Genomic DNA, 12,392 nt, shown 5'->3' on the forward strand with positions numbered 1-12,392 from the left:
TTCATATAAATAATACTCCGAATGACAATCCAAATTAATAGCTATCCAATTTCAAAACAAATAAACTAAATATAATTCACAAATCACCTATAGTAAGTTCTTAAAATGCAGTTTAGATTAAAAAAATAAAATAAAGTATCTAAGTCCCAATTCACTATCCCTATATAATTGGTCATCTAATAATTGAAAAATGTACTATTTTTACGGTAAATATTAATTATATTTAAATTCAATTTGGATGGTAATTGAATTAAACAGTAGTAAAAAAAATTATTGGACTCTGGGTGTTTGACGCAGGATGAGTGGCGAAAGAATTGTTCAAATTGCCCTTTGAAGGCCTTAAGGGCATTTTAGTCCGGAAAAAATTTAAAATACCTCAAATGATATTAACTTATAGTTGACGGACCTAAAATGATATTTTCAAAGTTCACGGACCTAAAATGATACTTCGGCAAAGTTCCTGGACCTAAAAAGATGTTCCTATATATATATATATATATATATATATATATATATATATATATATATATAGGGATGTATTCAGATCCTTTTTCTATCTTTTGTTCTATTGTTCTTTTTAATCTCAGCCCCACGATTTTTTCATCTGACGGTTAAATTGATGCCACGTGTCATTTAATAATGCAGATTTTCAGTTGAATAATGCACACCGACTAATAATGCACCATTATAGTGTAATAATGTAAATTTTCAGTTGAATAATGCACACCGACTAATAATGCATCATTATAGTGTAATAATGCTGATCATCACAACCATCCAATTCAAGGATCCAAGGGTTGTGATCTGATTGAAGCTTGGACTGAAAAGCTGCGAATGACCTTAACACACCCCCTATATGTATATATATATGAAATGCAACATATTGAAAAAGTGGAGATGAAATCAAAAGAGAAAAACAAGAGAAATGAATGGTGCCGTGTTTAATCAAAACCTAGAACACAAAACTAGTACAGAGTGTGGCTGTATATGAGATTAAAAAAAAGATCATTTTGGTGAAGGATTGAGAGTAGGGCAGAATAGTGCCAAAGTTGGATATAATAGGTATACTTATTCTGGTTGATAAAGTGGCATTGGTTTTGGCTAAACAGAGAGGTACAATTATGGGAAGAGAAATGTATTGTAATTGGTCACATAAAGAGGAGAAAATGGAGAAAATTTATGGTACATGAAATAGCAGCTTTAAACATGTCTACAAATTGCAACACATCTTTGTAAGCTAACTCTAATATAGGGTTGTTGTCTTTTTGCTGCTGCTCGCCTACTTAGCCTACTTTTCATAGCTTTCATATAAATCATGCTGAAAAAGATGCCACAACCGTAAACCCTCTTAAAATATCACAACACTTCAGGTCTTGTTCCTTTCACACATTAATTCTCAACATTTCTAGAGAGAGAGTGAGGAATAACGTCGACATCTCTCTTGTTTTCTTCTAGTTTAACAGTAGATCCATTCTTCACCAAATTAAACTTTATGAATGTAATGTGTGTGTGATGAGACAATATACACTGATTTTTTATTCGACTAATTTGGAGCTCCAACTTTTAATTTGTTGTTTCGTTGGGGAAATTGTGTAAGAATTCGTTGAATACTCATTTGTCAACCAATATATACAAACAATATAATTTCATGGACAACCACAGGCACTGTCGCAACGATTTCCGATTCCGATTAAAATATACTATGCGGTAATAAATGGCATACATCGGATCTTGTAATTGGGTTCTTGATTTTGATGGAATCTTATGGAACCCCCTCGTCTTTCCAAAATTATACGGAGTAGTATAAAGTAATGAGGTTGGTTATGGTAATGAGGTTGGTTATGTAATTTATGACGGATTACTTTTTAATCTATGAAGAATGTTATGCATGTAAATTGTAGTGTACTAATTAAATTTATCAGTACCCATATTGTTGGATCCCAGGTGGTGCACACCCGAACTCTACATTAGTATGATATTTGTCCGCTTTGGATAAAGCCCTCACGGTTTTGCTCTTGGGGAACTTGTCCATTCTCCGATGTCGGGTATGGTTTGCTTCAAACCAATTCACCACAATCCTCCCCTCAAACCAAGACCACCAGACCAAGACCACATGTCTGTGGTCCATGTTACAGGTCACCACAGGTCTTGGTCGAGCTTACGCAGAGACATCGGAGAACTTGCAAGCGCAACCCACCGAACCCCCGAGCCACACAGGCCCAGCCCCTGAACCAGGGCTCTGATACCCTTTGCTTCAAACCAATTCACCACAATCCTCCCTCTCAAACCAAGACCACCAGACCAAGACCACATGTCTGTGCCCCATGTTACAGGTCACCACAGGTCTTGGTCGAGCTCACGCAGAGACATCGGAGAACCCCGAGCCACACAGGCCCAGCCCCTGAACCAGGGCTCTGATACCACTGTTGGGATCAGATGATGCACACCCGAACTCCACATTAATATGATATTGTCCGCTTTGGGCAAAGCCCTCACAATTTTACTCTTGGGATACTCCCCAAAAGGCCTCATACTAATGGAGTTGGGGAAGCCCATTTATATGCTTGCAACTCTTGTCCATTCTCCGATGTGGGATATGGTTTGGTTCACCACAATTCACCACACATAAAATTTCCCTCAATATAAGAACACTTAAGTTGAGAGTTGTTATGAGATGTGCGGCAAAAACAAAGATGTGCATTGTTAGTATAAGTAACCTATCAAATCTTGTAGTAAGATCTTTTTGATTATGTAGTCATATAGTTGCTTATTGTCGGAACCCATTCCTTTATGGTATGTTGTAATTCTTTCATGTCTCCCTCCGCTTATGAAGTAGGAGCCACTCATTGTCCATGCTACGACGTTTTCTCTCAATTTTTCCCTTGAACGTTACATGCACATCAACTTCTTCTTGGTTCGTCCCCAAACCAAACCGTACTACGAGAGGTTCGGCTCTGATAAGGATTCGACATCCTAACTGGCGGTTGTCCTCAATGACCAAGACAAGTATTTTCATTGTGTTTTTCATCACTCACACGCTCCCTTAGAATTTCTCAATTGGTCATCTATCTTAGAATTGTCTAAGGCTAAACATGCTTAATCTTGTACTACTTCTTATGAGATTGGCGCCAAAAAAGAAGATACGTCTTGTTCATATGAGTAGTATTTACCAAACCTATTAAGTTATTTTTTATTTAGTCTCGCATTTGCATATCATAATCCTTTTTCACATTTCAGTTCATTCATGTCCCCTTTGGCTTAGAAGTATGAGATATTCTTTGTCCATGCCTACGCATTAGTGCTTACTCCTTACTTTTGCCTCGCAAAATACAACATGATGTATGATTATCATTCAGAAGTAGCATGGAGTGTTATTTTGTCGCAGTAAATAAAATGAAAATGAAATATGTTTTTGAATTGGATAAATTAAATTAAACTTTTGTACATCCCAATGCACCTTGCATTCTCTTAATTACGATTTATGAATCACCAATTCAAGATAAATAATTTAAAATTGTAGTAATTTTTTAGTTCGATGGAATTGAAACATAATGAAGATGAGTGCTTATATATCGTGGAACAACTTATATATACCGTGTCATAGGTTTTCCTTGGTGGGAAATGGTTGTCGGAGCATGAATGATTAGGGCACAGAAATATGGACAAAGAGACAGGCAGCATAACCTAATGTATACTAGTATTAGGATAGACTGCTCTTTAATTATCTCCTTAATTCTGTTAACATAAAGACTGAGTTGACCTGCCAATTAGAGCTCATTCATTTCATATATTGTTTTTGCACTTCTAGGTACCTCACTTTCATCTGCAGCTTTACGCCGAATTCTCTGCCCTCGCTCCTTTACTCTCTCTCTCAACTATAAATTCCTCCACCATATTTTATGCTGATCGATTATGCAGCCCTAGATTTTACTTTATCTTTTAATTAATTAATTAATTATATTGTATGCTACCTTTAAGCAATAATGTACAGTACAGTTAATCTTCTTTTCATGGAATATGTTTACTTTCTCCTCTACTTTTATACGTGAAGTCATTTTTTATAATGCTTTATAGTCAGTGTTTAATCTGTACTGGATTAATCTTGAAACTGCAAATAATGGCAATTAACAGTACATATAATCGTAATTAATGCTTTGGATATACAGATATGTATATTATTTTAAAAAAGAATTATATTCACGAGCTTTTGCACTAGATAAAGAAAGATAGGGAGGATAGGAGGAGGACAATAAGGCTCCGTTCGACGTCATGGAATTGGAATTGGAATTGGAATTGAAATTGGAGCCTTCAATTTCAAATCCAATAACAGGTACCAAAAAAATTTAGAATTTGAATTGAATTACAATTCCAATTCCTTCCAATTCCATAATTTGAATTTCATATCAAAAGTAAATAGTTAGAATTCCAAATAGTTATAAAATTGGATGCCTCTACGCACTGCACACAAACACACTACAAATACCAGCATACTCTGCACACACTACACACACAATGCGCACACACTAATTTCATATCAATTACATCAATTTTACGATTTTTTTTCAAATTTAATTTCATGGAAGTTAATTCCAAATCAATTTTAATGGGTGTACCGAATGAACCCTAGTGGATAATGCCGGGAGTGAATGACTACCTTTTTCAGGCAACAAGCTTCTACTCCACGCTCTGTTTGTTGAATTCGTCATTAGTTCCAACCTAACCGTAAAAGCACTTGCTATTACCAATTTTAGATTCACCCTGAAAATGATAAAGATCCAAATGAATAAGTTAAGAAAGATCTACTTCGCATTCAACTCTGAATAAAAAAGGAAGTATTGTACGTGACGTGATTTATCTTACATTGCAGATGATCAAAAGTGCAGTAATTATAAAAACCATACATAAATAACTGATGACAAATTTTAATGTGATTTGAAGCTCATATTTTGCAGGTTCCACTTGCACATATCAAATGATTGATCACGCATGGTCGACCACTCATGATTTGATCCAATAACCCATCACACGACACTTGAATGGACTCTTTTCCAGATTTTGTTAAAAAGTTTTACGATATACTATAACATATGTTATCTTACACACAAATTTTGAACCATCCAATCTGATACAAATAAAATACAACTAAAAAAATTAAATATAAATGGAGAAGAAAAAGAAGAAAGAACTGTGAAATAGAGATTTGATAAAAAAAAAAAAAGAGATCAGAAAAGGGGACTTCGTGAAAATAATAATTTATTCTTCACTATAAAGACCATATAAATATTTATATACAGTGTATTATGCGTAGGGATGCAAACAAATATTCTATGGTTAAGGGAAATAAATCACATCAAATCATATCTTAACATAAACTACTCCCTCCGTCCCACACCACGGAAAGAGTCCATATTTATTTATGATATCATTTTTCTCCTTTTCTTTTACTTTATTATTTATAGGCTTCATCAGTACTACACAATTTCAACTATTTTTTCTCCTTCTCTCTTACTTTACAAATTACACATTAAAACAAATGACAACCCTAAATGACTTATTTCTATGGACGGAGGGAGTATATAAATTTATCTATATCAACTCCCTTTCTGTTAAGAGGCACATTGTCCTTAATGTGGAAATCAGAAAAACATAACTAATAAACTAAAAACAAGGCCATGCTTGCACCAGAGCCCCATTCAAGCTTTGCTGCCTTCCTCTCCTGCATCCTCAAACCCAACCATGTAATTTTTCACCTCTGCCCTAACAATCTCTCCGATCACCCCATTAATTCTGCACTTATTGGCTCCATGATCCGTGATTGGGTGATATTGGGGAAATGAACACTAAAAAAAATGCCTAACGAAATTTTTTGATGTAATTCAAGAGGTTAATTTGTGTTTCTAACTATACTACCAACACTTCAAAAACCGTTCATTCTTGGTGTTCCAAACAAAATTAGGAGATGCAATTGGAAGCGTCCTAGAAAAGTAAAAGATTAAAATAATTTATCTTCAAATTAGTAAACGCACATTATGGTTATATTTCAAAAAATTTCAACGCAAGCAACTATGTCTCTATTTTGAGTCCTTAAAGGGTAAATTTTTGTAGTATGAGTTGCTGACTATCTCTTCTTTGTTAATATACTCTATTGTTGAATATTGTAGTGCTTTTACATTGGGTTTTTTTGGTAAGTGACAAGATAATTATTGGTCCATATATGTGATCGACATTTCTATGATAACATGTTAAATTGTATTGGTACCAATACTATGTTGGAAAATGGACTGAATTGACATTAAGCATTGAATCAAAGTTTGTTTATGAACCCACCCAATACTGGATTGAAAATTTTCTATTGTATTGTATTGATTATTAAACTTTATTAGAGTTTAATTTTACTTTTACAAGAAAGTAAATAATACTCTAATCCCAATCTTTAACTTATTCATATATTAATTACTCTCGATTTGTTATCTTGATTACCTTCGATTCTAACAATTATGAGTATAACAATATAAAGAAATTATATCAAAACTCAACTCACAGCGGACTTAGGTCTGATTAGAAAACAAAATAAATATTCAATAAAACGAAGACAGAAAATGAGATATTAAGCTCTCCTTTCGATTAATATGGAACTAATAATTAAAAGAGTTAATGGTATAGGGTATCAAAAACAGAACATTTTCATCATAGAATTTCATAACTTCAAGGACCACATGTTTTAAGACAAGAGCGGGCCCATTGATTAGACGGGTCTCTACAAATCGATCTTTTTCTCTATGTCGAAACCGATCTAGATATGTTATTCAATGCTGTATGATCAAAAACTAGAAATGCAGTTGAATTGCTAAAACTGTACAGTGTCCGAATTAATTATAGCTTAAATTAGTCATCTCCTAGTTTATATTAAAAGGACTTCGAAAAAAACCAAACTGTTTTTTAAAATTTGATTTGGAGGTGGAGAATTTATCGGATATTATAAAATGCTAAGAATTAATTAATTGTAAAGATATATCTCCTCATCCCACCTTTCTTTATATCAAAATGTAAAGTTATTGTGCATTTCCAGTGGTAGACTATACCATCTGTTATATGATCAAAATGAAATAGATGGATGTGACCGATTTAGCCTATAGGTACCTCCAATAGCTAGCCCTTGATTTCTTCATAAATATTCCACTTAGCTAGCCTGCACAGGAGAAAACAAAAAGTTCATCAAATACAATCAATATGAACATTTTCATGTCTCACTATTAATTTCTAAATACATGTCACATGTATTCGATATTGTCTTCTTATTAGACTATATCGTCAATATTATTGTTACTTATCTATCATATTCACTTGCTAAATTCACGTCACTCGATATGTTTATACACTAGATATCTAAATTAAAGTAATCATAAATAGGTAGTTTGAAAAAAATATTGTCATTATTATTTAATCAAACTATTTTATTTTAATAATTAAATTATTAAAAGATAATAGTAGTATCATTTTCATTCCATTTTTTCATAAATTATAGGAATAATGAAGGCATTTACCATATCAGTTTCTATTTCGCCAATTTGATCTGATAAGTTTTCTTCATGCTCTATATGTTTTAAAATTATGCTTTAAAATCTTTTTCTTGCATGTCCACTTAAATGTGTGTATTACTTTCACACTGAAAAATAAGTTGGCATATTAATTATGGTGCATCCGCTATAACTATCCAAAGGCACTTAATAAATTCCAATTGAGGCCAACATACCATGAATCCAGATATAGGTACACTTTTGTGCTAAAGAAATAAAGCATGACATATGATTATGAAAATGTAACAACAAAAAAAAATCTAATACGATACCAAAACATTAATGTAGTGTAGAAGGATCACGCATATGATCTTAGTGGCGTCACATATACACAGATGAAATGCAAGCTAACATACCCTTTTTAATCAAAATAACATACTTATTCTATGTGCATATAAGACTCGAATCATATCGCTTCAAAAAACATTCAAAATCATATTATTCCATGGACAAAACTGTTTCGCTCTTTGGAATTTGGTTTCTTCCCAAGTTCTTGTCCACCTTCAACTACTACATACCTATCCCCACCAAATAACAACATTCTTCTGCACCAAACAAATTCATTGCAATGCAAAAAAAACATAAAAAACACGCACCAAACACACACACAAACTCTCATTCAATCCATTAACTTTTGATGAGAGCTGAAAAGAGGGTTTTATCCAAAATCCAGAACTCTTTCTCTCTCTTTCTCTTGCAGAACAACACACACAGAGAGAGAAAGCCAAAACAAACCAAGAAATGGTATTTCATCTACTTCCGGCCCCAATTGAGCCCCTCGTGATCCTGATTGTGCATCGACGAGTTCCCTCCGGCGTCGAGCTGGCCTCGAGGGGTGACGGGGGCACCGACGCAGGTGTAGTAGCTCTCGTTCGAAGGGGGGCCGCCGTAGCACGGGTTGGGGAGGACGTGGCCCACGTAGTAGTCGTTGTGAGGCGGCGGAGGCACCGGGATCAGCTGCGGAGGAGAAGGGAAGCCGTAAGTCACCGTCTGCGGCGGCGGTGGCGCGGGAGAAGTGGGGAACATTCTAGAAGGTGGAGGATACATGGATCTGAAACCATCGTCCATGCTACTGCTTCCTTGATGATACCCTCCTTGCTGAATTGGCTGCCCACCACTAAATATCATACCAAAATTTAATTAAAAATTAAATACTAAAATACACACAAAGTGATTTTATTACTACTACATGGGAGTTGATCGAATCTGAATTTATTACCTCGAGACGTAACCTAAGTGAGGCGGGGGAACATCGTTGCTGAAAACAAGTTGTCGAGCCTTGTTCAGTGTTTCTGTCTCCCTCTCTGAAACACAAAATACCAACTAATTAAAAATCAAAAAATGATTAATTCCAACTGGAATAGTACAATGGCGGAGTGTTCTAGAGCACATATGACCTAAAAAGCTTCAATTTTTTGGTATTATATTTTTCAATTTGAGATTTGAAAGGGAAAGAAATTAATGAATGAAATTTGCCTTGGCGGTGGCGATTCATGTGTCCCCCAAGGGCTTGAGATTTGCAGAACTTGAGGGAACAAAATCTGCACTCATAGACTTTCCCAGCTTCATCTTTTTCCTCATCAGCGCCGCTTTTCTTTTTCCTGTATCCGCCTGTAAATATGCTAATTTAAGTATATTTCGTGACACTCTTTACATATTTGTATTCCAACCCTAATTTCCCCTTTTAGTCAATAGATATTCAAGTCACCATTCTTTTTCTCTTTGTCTCTTTATTGTCTAGGGTTTCTTTTTCTTCTCAAATCCCCAGAAAACAATTTCACATTAACCAAGAATTGAATTTGTTGGTTGATTGAAACGTGAAGCAGCAGTGAGGCACATACATACTACTAGAAGAGCATAAAATAATCAATTTGAGTAACAAATTCCTTAAAATTAGTATTTTAGTTAATGTACCAGCAGATGAAGAGCTGTCGCCGGAGGCCTGTAAGCCGTCTCTGGAAGAATCTTCTGGTAGATTATTGAGGTCTAATGAATTTGCTTCTGATCTCCTGAAAAAAAAACACATGAGAAAAATTAATGAAAGAGGGAGTTAGAACGAAAAAGAGGGTCCAAGAAAAGTGTAATAGTATTAAATGAAAATCAATGAGATGCAGAGATAAAAGGGGGTTTCAGTGGGGTGAGGTCTACATACATGGAACCGACAGAGAAAGACAATTATAATAAATATTTATCAAAAAAGGGGAAATTGAGATGGAAGAGAAGTAGATAGAGAGCTTGGGAAAATTGTAAGACTTTGAGTTAGGGGACTGAAATGTGGAGAGGGCTAGTTGGAGTGATGGTGAAGAAAGTGGGCTTGAAAGTTTTCTATCAGTTTCTTCTGCCAGCAGACATATCCCCTTACTTTCTCTCTCTTTCTCCCTAGAATTGAAAGAACAATAAAGGGACAGAGGGTCTCGTGACTTTTAAAAGGAGGGAGTGAGGGTTTTGTGTGGGTAGGGTGCATGCTAGTGTCATTTGGTTTGTATTGAGGTGAGGAGAGAGAAAAATGAGAGGGACGTTGCCTTATTTCATTGGCTCAGCTAAGGTAGCCAGGTTTATCGCCCTAGACATACTAGGGCATCATGCACAATGACAAACACAAACTATGTACTAGTTGTTTTATTTATTGTGCAAAACTCAGGCATGTATACGGGCCTCCTTGTGCCCAATTCCTTACCACACGACCCAACAACTTCACACGGCCCAGCCTCAACCTCTCCAGCCAAGGCCAGAGGCAGAGCCAGAGCCAGGAAATTATCTTAAGGAGGGCAAAATTATATACTCTCTATATCCCATTAAAAATAAAATGTTTTTTTAGTTGTCCCATTAAAACTAAAACGTTTCCTAAAGTGGAAATATCACCATCTCTATTTTTTTCCTCTTTCTTATTATTCCTTCTTCATTAACTCACAAAACAACACTGCATAAAATTTCATGCCCAAAAGCAAAAGTTGTAAAAAGAATTTGAGAAGGCTAGTGAATAGATACATGATAGTATATGTTTAGTAGTGAAAAAGAAGATCAAAGATATCCGTGGGGAATTTGAAGGGGGCATATGCACATTGGATCCGCCCATTCCTCCAGCAATGATCGACCCCATCAACAACTTCGACCAAGTCGACCCTGATCCCAACCATCTCGACCGAAAAAGAATATTGTGGCCTCCATCAAGATATACGGATTATATTGGAAAGATATGGAGAGATCTTAATCTTATACTTCCTTTGTCTGCCATTAATTGTGTCGTAAGTTGACCTGACTCGGACTTTAAGCAATGTAGATCATATTTTTATAAATCGATTTTATAATAAACTTTGACTTGTATACAGACTCCATAGACATAGTCATATTGCCTAACCAATCAAGTAATAATTCTCTTTGTGTTCTTTATTAATTTTCGTGATTGTGTATGTTATATTGCAACATAATCATTGGGAACTGCTATGTGAAATTCGAATTTGAACTGGATTGGTATCTACTGATAAGTTATGCAACTTGAAAGTAATGAGCATCTGCAGGCCACACTTGCGGCTGTTGAAATAAATAAACTTGATTGATGTCTCCACCTTCTAGAAGAGCCAAGAGAAACAAAGAGGAATAGATATTTTGCTAGACATCTCTAGCTCATTCCACCGACCTAGTATAGCATATCAAAGTAATTAGGCATATTAAATATTGTAATAGGGTAAAAAAATCTAGTGCTAGAACACTCTAGCAAAATTTATGTCGGTAGAATAACCGACTTATTTTCTTATATATAGGCAAGGCCTTTGCTGAAGGATGTATAAGTGAGCACAAAAAAAAATATAAGTGTAGTGTGTATAAAAAAGAGTATTCCCCACATCAATATATTTCTCATATATTCTACCAAAATTATTCTCCAAAATATTTCCTCCAAGCCAAATTAATCCTCCAACATATTTTCTATATTCCAACAAAGTGGTACCAGAGCCATAAGTTCCTACCTATAGTATGGCTAACTTGCCATCATTTCAAGTCCCCATGCTCAATAAGAGCAGTTTCGATAATTGGAGTATTAAGATGAAAGCGTTATTGGGAGCCCATGACGTTTGGGAGATCGTGGAGAGTGGCTATGAGGAGCCGCAAGATGAGACCACTCTATCCCAACAACAAAGGGATAGATTGCGAGATGCGAGAAAGAGAGACAAGAAGGCTCTCTATCTCATCTATCAAGCTCTAGGGGACGACGATTTTGAGAAGATTTCAAGTGCAAGCACTGCCAAAGAAGCGTGGGGAAAGCTCCAAATCTCATGTACTGGAGCAGAGAGAGTGAAGAAGGTACGTCTCCAAACTTTAAGAGGAGAATTTGAATCTTTGCATATGAAAGAGTCCGAGTCAATTTCGGATTATTTTTCAAGAGTCTTAGCGGTGTCAAATCAAATGAAAAGAAATGGTGAAAATTTGGAGGATGTTAGAATCATGGAAAAAATATTGCGTTCTCTAACTCCTAATTTTGATCATATAGTAGTTACAATTGAAGAAACAAAAGATTTAGAGGAAATGAGTATCGATCACTTATTGGGATCGCTACAAGCATATGAGGAGAAACAAAAGAAGAAACATGAAATTGTGGAGCAACTTTTAAAGTTGCAAGTGAGCTCAAAGGAGAAAGAAGAAAGTTCGGGCAATGGTGGTGGTCGACAAGGAAGAGGTCGCGGACAAAGACAAGATCGTGGTCGTGGCCGAGGATATGCTCGTGGACGTGGACGAGGATATTTTCCGAACAATGAAGAAAGAAATGAGTTCCCAAATAAGGGACGAGGAAGGAGTTCCCCACAGTCGAGGTACGATAAA

At 35.5% G+C, this 12,392-nt stretch overlaps 1 protein-coding gene across 2 annotated transcripts; it reads right to left on the reverse strand.

The window, feature by feature from the left end:
* Positions 1-7,986: 7,986 nt before the first annotated feature.
* On the reverse strand, positions 7,987-9,996 carry LOC121771016 (zinc finger protein JAGGED-like). 2 transcript variants are annotated; one of them, XM_042167815.1, is made up of 5 exons: positions 9,730-9,996; positions 9,492-9,586; positions 9,054-9,188; positions 8,797-8,881; positions 7,987-8,694 (listed from the first exon to the last, which is right to left on the reverse strand). In XM_042167815.1, coding segments are annotated over exons 1-5 (681 nt in total). In that variant the 5' UTR covers positions 9,732-9,996; the 3' UTR covers positions 7,987-8,330. The 2 variants fall into 2 exon arrangements, with proteins under 2 accessions (XP_042023749.1, XP_042023748.1); XM_042167814.1 differs by lacking the exon at positions 9,730-9,996 and having other exon boundaries at positions 9,492-9,720.
* Between the last annotated feature and the right edge of the window lie 2,396 nt (positions 9,997-12,392).

Source organism: Salvia splendens, chromosome 16, assembly GCF_004379255.2.
Source record: "Salvia splendens isolate huo1 chromosome 16, SspV2, whole genome shotgun sequence".
NCBI lineage: Eukaryota > Viridiplantae > Streptophyta > Magnoliopsida > Lamiales > Lamiaceae > Salvia > Salvia splendens.

Excerpts from the sequence above, each read along its gene's own strand:
- LOC121771016 (XM_042167814.1), bottom strand. The coding sequence starts at position 9,603 with ATGTGTTTTTTTTTCAGGAGATCAGAAGCAAATTCATTAGACCTCAAT. Across the intron at positions 8,882-9,053 it reads CATGAATCGCCACCGCCAAG|AGAGGGAGACAGAAACACTG; the intron begins GCAAATTTCATT and ends TTTGTGTTTCAG. Across the intron at positions 8,695-8,796 it reads CACTTAGGTTACGTCTCGAG|TGGTGGGCAGCCAATTCAGC; the intron begins GTAATAAATTCA and ends TATGATATTTAG.